At 39.5% G+C, this 17,299-nt stretch overlaps 1 protein-coding gene across 1 annotated transcript in view; it reads left to right on the top strand.

Moving 5' to 3' along the window:
* Positions 1-17,299, top strand: part of MFSD14A (major facilitator superfamily domain containing 14A) — a 45,661-nt gene that overhangs the window by 18,967 nt on the left and 9,395 nt on the right. The window contains exons 3-8 of the mRNA XM_032422767.1: positions 4,744-4,806; positions 5,591-5,718; positions 8,140-8,254; positions 13,129-13,347; positions 13,628-13,741; positions 14,478-14,549. Coding sequence (XP_032278658.1) covers positions 4,744-4,806; positions 5,591-5,718; positions 8,140-8,254; positions 13,129-13,347; positions 13,628-13,741; positions 14,478-14,549 — 711 coding nt within the window. The remainder of the gene's footprint in view (positions 1-4,743; positions 4,807-5,590; positions 5,719-8,139; positions 8,255-13,128; positions 13,348-13,627; positions 13,742-14,477; positions 14,550-17,299) is intronic.

The following is a 17,299-nucleotide window of genomic DNA, read 5'->3' as shown; positions in this document are numbered from 1 at the left end:
GGAGTGGCAGGCAAAGGGAGAGGAAGAAGCAGGCTCCCCTCTGAGCAAGGAGCCCCATGCGGGGCCGATCCCAGGACCCTGGGATCATGACCTGAGCCGAAGGCGGATGCTTAACTGACTGAGCCACCCAGACGCCTGAGAGTCACAGCTCTTAACATTTATTTAAAAGGGGAGAATGAAGATGAAGTTATAATTCAGTTTATTTGTATTAAGTCAGTATCTCTCTTTCCATACATAGCTCTTAAAAATTATAAAGTTTCGGGGCGCCTGGGTGGCTCAGTCGTTAAGCGTCTGCCTTCGGCTCAGGTCATGATCCCAGGGTCCTGGGATCGAGTCCCACATCAGGCTCCCTGCTCGGCAGGAAGCCTGCTTCTCCCTCTCCCGCTCCCCCTGCTTGTGTTCCTGCTCTCGCTATCTCTCTCTCTGTCAAATAAATAAATCTTTAAAAAAAAAAATTATAAAGTTTCAGCATTTTAAATTTCAAAGATTTTCTTTAATTCATTTAACAGATAACCAATGTTAAGATATACTAATTATAATAAATGGGATTATGATGTTTGGGATTTATTAATTAGCCTTAGTTTTCTTCTTTCTTTCTTTCTTTCTTTTTTTTTTTTTTTTAAGATTTTATTTATTTATTAGAGAGCGTGCATGAGCAGGAGAGGGGCAGAGGGAGAAGCTGACTCCCTGCTGAGCAGGGAGCCACATGTGGGGCTCGATCCCCAGGACCCCAGGATCATGACCTGAGCTGAAGGCAGACGCCCAACTGACTGAGCCACCCAGGCACCCCTAGCCTTAGTTTTCAAAACCAATGTGAAGTTAAAGAATTTTTTTTTTTTAATTTCACGTGATTTCAAAACTCAACTTCTAGAACCTGTGTTCTCCTAGAACACAGTGAAAGAACAAAAACTGTGTTTTATGTGGAGGACCTGCTCAGGGGAGGATGGTGAAGTCTCCACCAGCAAGGGGGTTTACATTAACTACAAAGAATTTTAGACTGCCAAATATATTTTAAGTACTGAAGTCTAACACTTTTGAGAGGCTATATGTTTGGTTCATAGTGGGTATTCAGTCAGTGATGATTGATCGACTAACATATTAGATAAAGAGAATAACAATAGTTTTAAGGATCTGTAATGCTAAGAAGTGGCTTAACTTTTTTGACCTATGGTTCTGGAAAAACTAGGCCCAGTGTTTGATGGTCCTGACTGCTTAGATGCAATCTGTGTTAAGGAGCAAGAAGACCCTATACTCAAATTCTCCAGCATCTCTTCTATGTAAATGGCTTAGCAGCCTTTGCTACAGAGATAGTCCTGAGGCATTTAATTTTTTTTTTTTTAAGATTTTATTTATTTATTTGACAGAGAGAGACACAGCGAGAGAGGGAACACAAGCGGGGGGGGTGGGAGAGGGAGAAGCAGGCTTCCCGCGGAGTAGGGAGCCTGATGCGGGGCTCAATCCCAGGACCCTGGGATCATGACCTGAGCTGAAGGCAGATGCTTAACGACTGAGCCACCCAGGCGCCCCAGGCATTTAATATTTTAAGGACTGTTTCCTCTAAAAGTTTTTGAAGTTCCATAAATTTTAAGACCTGTAAAATTTCTTGGAAAATGTAACATTTTTTCTTACTCGGCTCTAAAGTCCAGTGCTAAAAGGATCCTCACAGATCAAAAATTTTTACATTTGTATTGTTGTATTTGTCTCTATGTTAAAATTTTGTTAAAAAATCAGGGGCGCCTGGGTGGCTCAGTTGGTTAAGCGACTGCCTTCGGCTCAGGTCATGATCCCAGGGTCCTGGGATCGAGCCCCACATCGGGCTCCCTGCTCGGCGGGAAGCCTGCTTCTCCCTTTCCCACTCCCCCTGCTTGTGATCCCTCTCTCGACTGAGCCACCCAGGCGCCCCAATAAATAAAATCTTAAAAAAAAAAAATCAAATAGGAATGTTTGTTTATCTTAATTTAACTGTACTCCTTTTGGGGGTCTTAAAGGTTTTTATTTTGTAATATTAGCTAAATTGCATAATTGCTTTGTTATATTAAGTCACTTTGGAAGCAGTATTATCAGGTAATTATGAACATTTAGTGAATAGTTACTAAATGAAGGCATTCTATGAGGCACTAATCAAGATAAAGATATATTAAATGCAAGGTATAGTGTATATAGAGCCTGTCCTTAAGAACTCTGAAATCGGGCGCCGGGGTGGCTCCGTCGGGTAAGCGTCTGCCTTCAGCTCAGGGCATGATCCCAGGGTCCTGGGATCGAGTCCCTCATCAGGCTCCCTACTCAGTGGGGAGCCTGCTTCTCCCTCTGCCTGCCCCTCCCCCTGCTTGTGCTCTCTCTCTCTCTCTCTGACAAATGAATAAAATCTTTAAAAAAAAAAAAAAAGTACTCTGAAATATATTGAAAGGGAATATATATTAAATACATGAAAAACTGAAAAATACTAGAGCCAAGTAGCTCAGTATGTGATAAAAGAAATTTCACAAACTCTATGTGACTTGTCGAGTGCTTTGATCACTTCCTATTGTCCCTAAAAGAGGAATTGATTGCTTTTGATGGGAAAGTTTGGTGACAGAGGAGCAATTTGGAAGGTTTGGGTGTTGGTTAGAGAGAGAAGATAAGGGACACAAACATTCAAAATGGGAAGGATGTCCTGTATATTGGAAAGCATGGGAATATTTAAAACAGTGGAGAGACCAGATTGTTGGGATGTAAGGTAGCTTGGCAGAGTGAACCATTAGCATATTATAAAGCTTTCTGTAGGCATTCGTTATGGTCTTCATTCTTAGTAACACACATTTTGTGTCCCTACAAAAGATTTGGCTCTTAGTCATTTTTTTTTTTTTTTTGGCCCTTAGTAATTATTGAAAGAAAACTGGATTTGATTTGCTGCAAAAGGGTTTAAGTCTTTTCCTTCAGCGAAAGAGCCGGCACAGTGTGGCCAGAGCAAGTCCTAAGCCTCCTGTTTGTAGCCTGTTTTTCATAAATAATGTTTCATTTGGGACACAGCCACGACCGTTCATTTACATATAGTCTATAGCTGTCTTTGTTGAGTTGAATACTTGTGACAGAGACTGTTTAGCCTACAAGGCTATAAAAAGATAACTGCTATCTGGTTCTTTACAAAAAGTTTGCAGATCCCTTCCTTAGATCCGTGGGTCTTTATTATAAGTAATATCAGCGTTTCTCAGCCTCAGCACTCTATTGATAGTTTGTGCCAGATGATTATTTGTTGTGAGGAGCTGACCTGTGCCTTATAGGGTGTTTTGCAGCATCTCTTATCTCTGCCTCTTAGATGTAGCTCCCCCCATCCAAGTTTTGACAATCAAAAATGTATTCAGACATTGTCAAATGACCCCTGGAGGTCAAAATCACCTTCAGTTGAGAAAGTATGTAATGTATATCATATAAAATATAGAGACAAAATAAATGTATATCATAAATATGTGGTTTTTTTCCCATGTTAATGATTTTCTTTGACTAAACGTTTCATTTCTAATTTTATTTTTACATGTGAGTTAATTTTTGTTAAATTTCTAGTTTGGGGCAGAAGAGTAACTGAAGAAAAGGGAGCATTGTAATCCCTCTAAAGGTTTTTCTTACAAGATGTCAGAATGTATACTCAGCATAGTTTTTCTTCCTAAAGAGATTTCCCAACTTTCTTATTCTCCATATTGCCATTCTCTCTTGTTTTTATTGAGAAATAGCATGGTATAATGGAAGAAGCAGTGGCTTTTAAGTCAAGCAAGAACTTGGTTGCCTCATCTGTGGAGTGGTATTTTATCTAACCCATAATGTTAGAATGAAATAAAAGTATATATAAAGCCTCTGACACATAGGCTGTAAAAATGGTAGCTGTTCCTTCTTATTTTTTCGGTAACTTTTCCCTTCATTTGCTTTTTCAACCAGTGGCTACCTGGTGGTTCACTTGCTGCCCATTGAACAAATTGATGCCATGTGGTTTGAGACCAGGTCTTAGAAAGAATAGAGTAACTTGTTACACATTTTCATAGGTGGGGATTTCTTTTTCTCACTTTATGGTCTTTCTAGATTCACTTTTTGGCAATCAAAATTTCCCTATTCTCCCAGTCTCCTTAGATAATACCTACAACTGTCTGTAAAGGAGTTATAAGTTATATGTGGCATAACAGTGAAGACATCACATAGTAATTAAAAGCATGGACTTTCAAGCCCAACTTCCTGTGTTCAGTTTCAGTTTTCCTACATACTAACTATGTAATCATGTATAAGACACTTAACCTCTGCCTGTATCAGTGTTATTATAGGATCATTAAGAGGAATAGAAGGAGGGGTGCCTGGGTGGCTCAGTCGTTAAGCATCTGTCTTCGGCTCAGGTCATGGTCCCAGGGTCCTGGGATCGAGCCCCACATCATCAGGCTCCCTGCTCCGCGGGAAGCCTGCTTCTCCCTCTCCCATTCCCCCTGCTTGTGTTCCCTCTCTAGCTGTGTCTCTGTCAAATAAATAAATAAAATCTTAAAAAAAAAAAAAAGAGGAATAGAAGGAAATAATATATGTAAAGGGGCCAATTTAGTGCCTTGTGACATCATAAATGCCAAATAAATGTTTGGTATTATTAGTATTTATTCATATGCATAGCATCAGACAAACCCGAAAATTTATGGGAGATAAAACTATATGAAGGGATGTTTTAAAATGTAAATGTAGAAGTTTTACTGAGACTAAAATGTGGTATGAGATTTTTATTTTGTATTTTTTCTTTAGGTATTACATGAAACCTTTCCTAAACATACATTTCTGATGAATGGCTTAATTCAAGGAGTAAAGGTAGGATCGGTGATATATTTGCCCATGTACATACAGGCACATACACTTCGTATGTATACCTCTGCCAGTATATCAGTTAGTTAATGGACGAATTCACTGTTAATTTTTACAATTAGAGTATATCTTGGGGGATTACTTAACACTTTAAAAATGAATTGGGTTTTAAATATGATCCTTTTTATTAAAGAAAAATATATTTACTTTCATTGATCATCTAAAGATGATCTGACTCAAATAATAGCCAACTCTACGTATAATGATAAACCACATCATAACAGATTTCCCTTCTGTTTTACATGTTGGCATTTTTATTTCAGAGATCTAAATGCTTTTATAAGCTAACAACAAGAATATAGATTGAAGAGAAGAGAACTACTAAAAAATACATAAATATAAAACTATATGGTAAAGTCTTGACTATTGTACATACTCTTTACTCTTGATTTCATTTGACCAACAAGGCTTATAAATAGGTAGTTAGCCTATGAATATAAAAACAGATAACTAACATGATATTCTTTCTAGAATTGCTAATGTGGAATTATTGTGATTGAGAATTCATTAGAGCATTTCATATGAACATGCAGCCAGAGCCCTGCAGGTGATTCTAGACAATCTTGGGAAAGTTTTAAATTCTATATAGACAAGAAATAAGTTATGTGAAGTTTGGTGATACTATACGTATGTTAGAAATAAAAAAAAATATTCTTCTGTGATAGTAGAATGATTTCTTCTTGGCTCATTGATGTAGATTGTATACATTTTTTCATTTACTTTTTTTTAGGGTTTGTTGTCATTCCTCAGTGCCCCACTTATTGGTGCTCTTTCTGATGTTTGGGGTCGGAAATCCTTCTTGCTGCTAACAGTATTTTTCACATGTGCCCCAATTCCTTTAATGAAGATCAGCCCATGGTATGTGCATAATCAGATCACAACAATTAAATATCGTTCTCATCATTGTTTTCTGAATAGTCCTTTATTTCATTCACCTTTTTTGCCATCTTACCTATGTAGATTTTAATTTTATCCTTCCAATATTCTTTTTTTTTTTTTTTTTTTTTAAATTTTCTATCAATGATATTTTATTTGAGGAAGATCACCATAATAGTTCTTTCTAAGAGTAGTGAGAATAAGGTAACGTGGAGACAATTAAATTATTAAAATGCATAAAGCTCAAGTCTTTAAGAAAGCCTATCATTTGGGCATTCTTATTTCTTGAATAAGAAGACCCTCACAATCAACCTCTTAAATGCTCCCTTTACGTCTTTGTTTCTAAGTGTGTATATAAGGGGGTTCAGCATGGGTGCGATGATCCCATAGAAGAGGGACACCATCTTTCCCCGGTCCTTGGAGGCAGGGGATGGCGGTTGCAGGTACATGTAGATAGCTGTACCATAGAACAGTGATACCACGATCAGGTGGGAGCCACATGTGCCGAATGCCTTTCGCTGGCCGTCAGCTGACTGGATTCTCAACACTGGCTCATGATCAGTGGTTCAGCTCTTTGTTCCCTGCATCTCTGAACTTAGATACCCTCCTGGTTGTTTTCCTGTTTACGCATACGTCAGCTGCTTGCCCTTGTGGCTAATACCTTGAAGATCACTGAGTAGATTCCTCTGCTTTTGAGTACAAAGCCCTATTGGCAGCATCTCACGGGGATGTTATTCTCATTTTGAGTGGCAAGCGTTCAACTCCATTTTAAGCATTGGAGATAGATCCACTTATTTCTGTGTCCAAGAAGGTTCGAATCAAATAGAATTTATCCTTCCAATATTCTTTGACGCAGATAAGAGGACCCTTAAAAATACAGTGGCTAAGTAATAGTTCATAATGATTTTAGAACTGGATGCTACTATAGGAAGTGTGCAGACTGTTGGCTATAACCTGCTTTTGTATTTCACAGCCCAAAGTAATAGTTGCTTAACATGAGGGAAACTTATTTCTATCTCCATATAAAAGAAGTCAGGAGTTGAGCAATCCAGAGCTGGTTTGGCAGTTCTGCGGAACCAAACCTTTTCTATCTCTGTGCTCTGCCATCCTCCACGAGCTCCCCCGCAGTCCAACATGGCTGCCTGAGCTCCAGCTTGTGTCACACTTCAGGCAGCAGGATGGAAGGAGTGGCTAAGAAGAGCACACCGTCTTCTATAAAGAAACCACACAGTTTTCACCCAACCTCTGCTAATATCTGTCAGGTCAGATTTCAGGGACATGCTCCTCTTTGTTACAAGGTGCTGGGCTCGTGGCCACCCTAATTGAAATCAGGATTCTTTCACTGAGGAGGAAGGGAGGGAAAGCTCACAATGAAAATGATTTTCTCAAGGTAATAGAGCTCAGTTTAGTTGTAGCTTTATTAATTCTCCTAATGTTCTACTCCACTGCATATAATTCTGCATCATAGATGGGCTTGTATTTCCATGGCTATCTAGAAAGGCTAAGGGAATATAAGAGGCACGATCTTCCTCTTGTAGGTTAGATAGATACAGTTCTCAAGGCCAAACCTTTGATGAATGCTAATCACCCAAATGAAATCTTAACAGAGGAGTCTAGGCGATGAACAAAAAATTTGCTGTGAAAAACAGTGTGTTAGAAAAAATTTAGTAAGCAATAAAGCCCTGGTGGAATATTTTCTGGTGGAAATATTTTAAGTTCATTATGATTACACATGATTTTTAAAACTAAACATTCAATAGTACAATAGAAGTTTCTTATTCCTGGCCAGTTATTTTGAAATCATGTATACAGAAATGTAGTTTGCTTTTTAAAAATAGCTTTTGTTCACTCTTCGTAGTTATTGTCTATTCTCCATTTCATTTATGAGTACTGCCACACAGGTTTCTTCTATGTGAAGACAGAGTTGCTTTGCCAACATTTGAAAAGCTAAATATAGCTTATGGAAAAGCTCGATCTAGTTTCTATATAGAGGCATAAAATAGAGTAACTTATTTCTCCATTTCACCCACTGAATTTTGTGTTTGTGTAGCGCTGTGGTGGGAAATAATAATGGATCAATTAGAGTAGACTTTAGTTTGTTGCTGTTTTTAGTAAAACCAACAACAAAGCCATTTCACAACAGTTGGGTAAAATATTGACCTGGCTATATTATTTAATTTTAAGTATTCCTGCATAGTAGCTGAATTGCTTTTGAAGGGTCACTTCTAACACTGTATTTTCATTATATCTGTGGCATATGATTTATAGAAGAATCCGTGAACTGTCTTAGTAAGCCATTGACTGAAATTAGCTATTCGTACTCTAATTCACGTACAGAAATAAAGGAAGGTTAAGGTGTAATGGTAATTGTTCTGTTTCTTGTCGATTGTCTTTCCATCCTAGGTGGTACTTTGCTGTTATCTCTGTTTCTGGGGTTTTTGCAGTGACTTTCTCCGTGGTATTTGCATATGTGGCAGATATAACCCAAGAACATGAAAGAAGTATGGCTTATGGACTGGTATGTGTGTTTATTCTATTCTTTGTATCAGAATACCTTGTTTTTTAATTATTTCATATAACAAGTGCAAGCCTTTGCATTACAAAATTTATTTTTTTGCATAAAATACATTTCATAATAAAGTCATCCATTGTTTTAATGGATGACTTATATCAAAAGTTTTTTCAGTACAGAGCCATGTAAGTTTTGTTACTTTCTTCCAGTACTAGTCATATATGTCAGATTTGAAATTATAGAATATTTTTACCTTATAGAAGTTCTTTTTATTTATTTATTTTTTTAAAATTTTTTATTGTTATGTTAATCCCCATACATTACATCATTAGTTTTAGATATAGTGTTCCATGATTCATTGTTAGTGCATAACACCCAGTGCTCCATGCAGAACGTGCCCTCCTCAATACCCATCACCAGGCTAACCCATCCTCCCAACCCCCTCCCCTCTAGAACCCTCAGTTTGTTTTTCAGAGTCCATCGTCTCTCATGGTTCTTCTCCCCCTCCGATTCCCCCCCTTCATTCTTCCCCTCCTGCTACATTCTTCTTCTTCTTTTTTTCTTTCTTAACATATATTGCCAGAAGTTCTTTTTAAAGAATACTAAAAATCGGGATGCCTGGGTGGCTCAGTCAGCTAAGCGTCTGCCTTCGGCTCAGGTCATAATCTTGGGGTTCTGGAATCGAGTCCCACATTGGGCTCCCTGCTCAGTGGGGAGCATGCTTCTCCCTCTCCCTCTGCTGCTCCCCCCTGCTTGTGCTCTCTTGCTCTGTCTCTGACAAATAAATAAAATCTTAAAAAAAAAAAAAAAAAAAGAATACTAAAAATAAGGAATTATTTAATGTCATGAGTTTAAACATTACTAATATTTAACTGGCCACTCTAAAATGCAATAAGCTAATATCTCGGTTAGGGATCAGCAAAACGTTTCTGGACTTTGTTGGCCACATAGAGTCTCATATTCTGTTTGTGTGTGTATCTCTTTAAAAATGTAAGAACGATTCTTAGCTGGATTTGACCCAGAGGTGGCAGTTTGCCAACCTCTGAATACTGTTTTGAGAAATTAAGTGTTTGATGGCAGTGTAATCTCTTGTCTGTCAAATCTAGGAATAAAATAGCTAACACAGACATGGTAGTATACAGATCATTATGAGATAGTCAGAAGTAGGACAGTGATGAGTGTCAGCAAATACGGGACAAGCATCTTTTAATAAATAAGGACTGAATATGATGTCAGGCTGAATCTTAGTTTTACAAGAGACTGTCTACGTTGATTCAAAGGACACAAAGAATCATGGAATTAGGAAGCTTTTTGGTTTTTTTTTGGAATTAGGAAGTTTTGAGGGGAAATACCTACTGTTAGAAACTTAAAAAAAGAACTAATGATTTCAGTTGTAAACTTAGAACATTAAATATGAAGTTGATGATGGCCAGGAATTTTTTTAACAGCTTTATTGGGATACAATTTAAATGCCGTAAAAATCATCCATTTTATGTGTATAGTTCAGTGAATTTTAGTAAATTTATACAGTTGTGCAACCATAACCACAATCCAGGTTGTTTTGGTTAAAGTACATTATTTTGTCATAGCCAAATTCTTGAAATTAATAATTTTCAACCTTGAGGCTTTATATATTAAAGGCATATTCTAGCAAATGACAAGTAATTCTTCTAGAAATAATACGGATGCAGCTAACGGGGGAAAGTGTTCTTTGTGGTCCTCTTTCTGCTGTGGTCCTCTTTCTGTCTAACCATAAAAAAAGGGCACTGGATGGGGAGAATGGAGAAGGGAAAGGACACAAGACACCTACACTCGAATTGGGCCTTTGCTCCTGCCTTGAATGCATTATCTCAGCGAATACCCTCAGATACCTCAGTGACCCTCGCAGTGAGAACCACGGCTCCTTCGTCCACTCAGGTTCCAGAGCCCTGCTCATACCCAGGTTCCTCTGAGACCACAGCCCACTGCGTTTAATTTGCTAAAGCTGCCCAGGGCACCTGGGTGGCTCGGTTAAGCATCCAACTCGGTTTCGGCTCAAGTCATGATCTCATGGTTGTGAGATCAGGTCCCGAGCCTGATTGGGCTCCACACTCAGTGTGGAGTCTGCTTGAGATTCTCTTCCTCTCCCTCCCCCTCTGCCCTTCTCCCCACTTGCGTGCGTGAGTGCTCCCTCTCTCTTTAAAATAAATAAAATAAATAAAAATCTTTAATTTGCTAAAGCTGCCCTAACAAAATGCCACCACAATCCAGTTTTAGAACATTTCCGTCAGCCCAAAGGCCATCTATCTCCATCCACTTCACCCCTCACCTCAGGCAACCAATCACCAATGTACTTTCTGTCTTTGTAGTTTTGCCTTTTTTTAAAAAAGATTTTGTTTGTTTGTTTACTGAGCATGTGAGCGGGGGAGGGGCAAAGGGCAAGCGGACTCCGCGATGAGCACGAGCCCAGTGCGGGGCTCGATCTCACGACCCTGAGATCTTGACCTGACCTGGAATCAAGAGTCAGAGGATTTAACCAACTGAGCCACCCAGGTGCCCCTGTAGTTTTGCTTTTAATAGAAATTTAACGTAAGTAATACAACATGTAGTCTTTTGTGTCTGCACTTAGCATAATCTTTCATTCATGTTGATACATTTATCAGTAGTTCTTTTACTTCGGTGTAGTATTCCACTGTATGGGATGTACACTTTTTGTTCATCCATTCACCAGCTGATGGACATTTGGGTCAATAGTGAGATGCTTAAAGTTACTACAATGTGGGGCGCCCGGGTGGCTCGGTTGTTAAGCGTCTGCCTTCGGCTCAGGTCATGATCCCAGGGTCCGGGGATCGAGCCCCGCATTGGGCTCCCTGCTCCATGGGAAGCCTGCTTCTCCCTCTCCCACTCCCCCTGCTTGTGTTCCGTCTCTCGCTGTGTCTCTGTCAAATAAATAAAATCTTTAAAAAAAAAAAAAAAACTACAATGTTATGTACTTGTCAAATAATTGACCTTTGAAATTGAATTGCTTCTTTTGAGCATTTATTAATAAGCAGCTAAAAATAAGCACTCCTGTGAAGTTAAATCCTTTATCCAAAAGTCAAAAATGGCATAGAGTGAGGAGCAGCTCAACATTAATTTCTAATTAATCCTCCACAGAGCATGGTCTCCGTCAGGTGATACTTGCTGTCATGTTTGCTAATTTGCAGGCCATTTTGTCTGAATAGGCCAGACACATCTGGGATTAAGTTATTCTTCCCCTGTGTCCTCTTTAATCTGCATCTTCACCAGAGGTGTGTGGACTTCTTCAGAGTTTTAGACATGGTTAGCGATGTACTCAGTGCCAAGGACCTGTGATCCCATCCTTCCTAACTCTGCCACCTAAAGAGATCACCTAGTTCACTTTTGTACTAGCACTTAACACTTTTACTGATGAGAAAGAAGATAAACCTCAAAGTCTTTAAGCTTTATTTTAGCCAGCCTTAAATATGCAACAAGATAAACATTCATCTCATTTTAATATTGGGGAAAAAAAATCACAGTGGATTTCCCTAGAGCATTGTTCTTTAGACTTCTTTCAGGCCATTACATTTTTTTTTTTTTTGCATTTTTTTTTATTGTTTTTTTTTTAATTTTTTTATTGTTATGTTAATCCCCATACATTACATCATTAGTTTTAGATATAGTGTTCCATGATTCATTGTTTGTGCATAACACCCAGTGCTCCATGCAGAACGTGCCCTCCTAAATACCCATCACCAGGCTAACCCATCCTCCTACCCCCCTTCCCCTCCAGAACCCTCAGTTTGTTTTTCAGAGTCCATCATCTCTCATGGTTCTTCTCCCCCTCCGATTTCCCCCCCTTCATTCTTCCCCTCCTGCTACATTCTTCTTCTTCTTTTTTCCTTTCTTAACATATATTGCATTATTTGTTTCAGAGGTACAGATCTGAGATTCAACAGTCTTGCACAATTCACAGCGCTTACCAGAGCACATACCCTCCCCAGTGTCCATCACCCAGTCACCCCATCCCTCCCACCCCACCCCCCACTCCAGCAACCCTCAGTTTGTTTCCTGAGATTAAGAATTCCTCATATCAATGAGGTCATATGATACATGTCTTTCTCTGTTTGACTTATTTCGCTCAGCATAATACCCTCCAGTTCCATCCACGTCGTTGCAAATGGCAAGATCTCATTCCTTTTGATGGCTGCATAATATTCCATTGTATATATATACCACATCTTCTTTATCCATTCATCTGTTGATGGACATCTTGGCTCTTTCCACACAAAGAATCCAATCAAGAAATGGGCAGAAGACATGAACAGACATTTTTCCAAAGAAGACATCCAAATGGCCAACAGACACATGAAAAAGTGTTCAATATCGCTCGGCATCAGGGAAATCCAAATCAAAACCTCAATGAGATACCACCTCACACCAGTCAGAATGGCTAAAATTAACAAGTCAGGAAATGACAGATGTTGGCGGGGATGCGGAGAAAGGGGAACCCTCCTACACTGTTGGTGGGAATGCAAGCTGGTGCAGCCACTCTGGAAAACAGTATGGAGGTTCCTCAAAAAGTTGAAAATAGAGCTACCATATGATCCAGCAATTGCACTACTGGGTATTTACCCCAAAGATACAAAAGTAGGGACCCGAAAGGGTACGTGCACCCCGATGTTTATAGCAGCAATGTCCACAGTGGCATTACATATTTTTTTTAGTGAAGAATCTATTCTCTTCCTGCAAAAGAAGAGCATAGAAGAAAAATGGCACAGGTAGGATCCTGAAAAGGGAGAGCGGCAGGAGGACTGACATAAATCTGAGTCTGCGGTGCTGAAGGAAAGAGTCGGGGGTGTCCGGACTAATCTCTTCCTGTCCACTTGGATTTGTTGCAGGTTTCAGCAACATTTGCTGCGAGTCTGGTAACCAGCCCCGCAATCGGAGCTTACCTCGGCCGAGTGTACGGGGACAGCTTGGTGGTGGTCCTGGCTACAGCCATAGCATTGCTGGATATTTGTTTTATCCTCGTTGCTGTGCCAGAGTCCTTGCCCGAGAAGATGCGGCCAGCGTCATGGGGGGCACCCATTTCCTGGGAACAGGCTGACCCCTTTGCGGTAAAAAGTTTGTTTTCTCCTTCTCTTCGGCAAAAAAGTGAATGTATGATTCAGCGTAATATTCATATTTTGTTGTGGATGTTTCTTTGGGGAAAACATCTTGACAGATTTTTTAAAATATTGTGAAATACTTTTCCGAATAGTTTGGGGAGGATGAAAGGCATTTAGGAAAGACTGCTAAGTGCCTGTATGTACAGTGCCAGAAGACAGCACTGCATATTTTTAAGAGCAGTTCAGTGTTTGGATATAAAACCTTATATCGGTCTTTTTCTTATTCTAGTCCTTAAAAAAAGTGGGCCAAGATTCCATAGTGCTGCTAATCTGCATTACGGTGTTTCTCTCCTACCTACCGGAGGCCGGCCAATACTCCAGCTTCTTTTTATACCTCAGACAGGTAAAATCCTATTGTGCCAAGGGGGACTTTCCTTCCATTGTTTGGTGCCTTAATAACAAAAATACTTAATCTTGAGAGCCATGATAGAGACTTTTAAAATGCCTCCTCTTTTATAAATAACAGCTCACTGGCGTTAACTTCCTGTGGAGCGTGGTTGATGCTCCTTATGCATATCTGTTAAGACTGTGGCTTCTGCAGGAAGATACAATTCTCCTGTCAATGTGTGTGGCTTGAGCTTCTGTGTTGCTTACAGAAGTGAAGGGATGCTTGTAATCCATCCGTCTCCTCCAGTCTCTGGGTGATGGAGAGCAGATATCGCTGAAGCAGCTGGCCGTTCCGAGAGCTTTCATTTCTCCTCCTTGGCACTGGTCTTGCCAAGCAGCATCGGGCCTTTATCAGTACTTGTACAAAGCACAAACAGCGCAATATTTATTTGTAAGATGGATTCTGAGCGTTTGACAGCTGTCTCTAATTTATGAAATCTAAGTCTAAATTAAGGAACTTAGATTTACCAAATCTAAATTAAGTAGCTATTATTTTTGGTATGTAAACCGTTGTTATAATTGTGGTTCTCAGTGAAAGCCAGATTCTTCCTCTGTAGAGTTCTTTGGTTATAAATGAGTTCTATTTTTTTTTTTTCTGGCCCATTTAATGTTAATATACATGTAATTGCATCAGTATGGTATTTGTTGTACTTATGTCTTTATTAATGTTTCTTTTTCTGGAAACCTTCTAGATAATGAAGTTCTCACCAGAAAGTGTTGCAGCATTTATAGCAGTCCTTGGCATTCTTTCCATTATTGCACAGGTGAGGCGCTTTTTATTTTTTTATTTATTTTATCTTACTTTATTTTTAAGGTGAGTCTCTTTTTAGTTAGAGAGAGTGAGGAGGTAGATCATTGCTCCTGGTTGACCATCCAAAAGGGGCCTCAAGTGATATGCAAGTGACATTTTCTTGGTAGAGTCACCAGTGTCAGGAATCTGAGGTTTGTAGGTTCAGAAATTCAGTTTTGTTAAATGTAGTTAGTCTTGATCAGATTTTGGGGACTGACACATATTAATCATTATATAATGTATAAACCAGAAAGATAGTTTATTGATTTAGTAAACGAGAGTGTACACCTGCATAAAGTTACCATTTTATATTAGTCCTTACGTATTTATTGAATACTGCCGTGTGTCAGGCCCCGGGGATGTAGCAGTGAACTTAACTAAATCCCTGCTGTTGTAGAGTTTGCACTCTTGCGGGGTAAGACAGAAACTCCATAAATATGTCCGTGTAAACGTATCCAGTGTAACGAAAATTATAAAGAAAACTGGTGCTGGGGATATGGAGGGACTGGGGACTGGGTGTTACTTTACCTGGAAGGGTTGGGAAGGCCTGGCTGATACATGGTGACCTTTGAGCAGAACCCCGAAGGAATGAAGAACAAGTCGTGGGAGTATCTGGAAGAAGAGGATTCTGAGCAGCAGGAACAGAAGTAAAACTCTAAGGAAGGACTGTAGCTGGCATGCGTGAGAAATAGCCAGGGGCCAGCACGGCTCTGGCAGAGCGAGCGAGCGAGGCAGAGACCTTCACGAAATGAAGTCGGGGGGGGAGGGGGCGCCACCAGGTCATCTGGGGCCTCGAAGGTTATCCTGAGACTTGACAGGAAGATAGGAAGCCATTAGAGGGTTTTGAGCAGAGGAATGACATGAAATATTTACCCTGGAAACCCAGTTGGTAGCCAGTGGTTGTTTGATGAATAAGATACTATTAACCCAGGAATTTGGATTTTCTTAGGATATATTTCATCTCGGCCTCAAATCTCTGTTCCATGAGCAAGTAGTATATTCCCGTGACCAGAATTTTCTCAAGTCAGTCTTTCTCCTTTCAGTGAATACAGCCCCACCCATTTCTTCCTGTTTGGCTTTGCTTTTTCTAGACTGTAGATGATCTAATCTAACACTCTTTCTAACCTTAGATCTAGTCTTCTAGAGTGCAGCTTTCTTTGTTTTAGTCTGTTCTTCAGAAAACGAAAGCAGGGTCCATTTAATATTTAATGGGACTCTTCGTGACCATCTCTTAGGTGTAGGATTCTTTCTGCAGATCTCATCATTTATGAATTTTTGGTAGGTTTAGTGATAAATTGCAAATTTAAATTTAAATTCTATAAATACACCCATGGCCCCACACATGCATACATATGGCATTGAGTATTAGTACTATTTCTAGCTTCCATTTAATTTTTATTTTTTATTTCTATTTTTTATTTTTTTATTTAAATTCAATTAATTAACATATATTATTGATTTCAGAGGTAGAGGTCAGTGAGTCATCAGTCTTATATAATACCCAGTGTTCATTATCTCATGTGTCCTCCTCAGTGTCCATCACCCAGTTACCCTATTCTAACTTCCATTTTATCTTGAAGTTCCTTAATCAGGAATAACGCATTTAGATATGCATTCCTGGCTGTCAGAAAAGTGCACTTCAGGTTTGGGGGAAAATATATTGTTGCCTATATGTAAAAATGGCTTTTTAAAAAACACCTTTCTGAAGCATAAGACCAAGGAAAATGTATAAATAGTAAGAGTAGAGCTTGAGGAATTATCGAATGTTAAACCAACCTTGAATCCTGGGATAAATCCAACCTAGTCATGATGTCTTATCTTTTTCATACATTGCTGAGATTATATTTGCTAATATTTTGTTTAAGATTTAGACAAAGAGAACAGCTAACATTTACTATAATGGCACTTAAGAGATGAATAGCTCTGAAATGTTAGTAAGTTCTGTTTCGTATTTCACTGATCATGGAAGCTGCAGGTGCCTTATAAATTCGGGCAGTAACACTGCTTGAGTGATGTGAAGGTGCTTTAGAGGAAATTTCCCCTCTGCTCAGCAGAGGGCACCTGGCACAAAGGATGCAAGATGGAAAACAGTCTTGAAGAGCTGAGAAGCCAGAAGGGAAGCTGTGGATACAGGAAGGGGGGGGTGGTTGGGTTTGTATCAGGAGCGCTCGCAGTGCCTGGAGTCTGGGAGGAAATGAGCCACCAGCCATCCAGCGTTGGTGGTACAGCAGACGTTATGTACACAGCCTGCAAGGAATATGGTCCTTAAATGACCATTTGGCTTTTGAGGCCTACGTAGAAAAATCATTTTTGAGATGAATTTTCACATTTTAAAAAGTGAGAAAATTAGCTGGACTTCAAAAACAGGTGAATGGAAGTATGCAGTATATATAGAAATTTGATCATTACATTGCTGTCATCATATGAACTAAATTATTAAGTATAATATATAACCCCAAAGGTAAAAGAATTGTCTTGTATTCTCATTTATGTCAAGCATACAGTTGAGAATACCTTGTTGCCTGCCCGTTACTGCTTGCCCTTGTGCCTTTGTTCCTGCTGGCCTTTCTGCCTCCCTCCCCTCCGCCCGAAGTATCCTCTCTCTGAGCCTCCATACTAACTGAGGCTTATATCTGTCATTGTACGGAATACACTGTACTGTCGCCTTTACCACTGTTGGTTTTTGATTGTTTTTGCCTCGGTAGATTGTGGGTCCTAGTAGAG

Source organism: Phoca vitulina, unplaced genomic scaffold, assembly GCF_004348235.1.
Source record: "Phoca vitulina isolate PV1807 unplaced genomic scaffold, GSC_HSeal_1.0 scaffold2, whole genome shotgun sequence".
Taxonomy (NCBI): Eukaryota; Metazoa; Chordata; class Mammalia; order Carnivora; family Phocidae; genus Phoca; species Phoca vitulina.
Note: the sequence above shows the minus strand (reverse complement) of the source record. Positions and strands in the feature narration are given on the sequence as shown.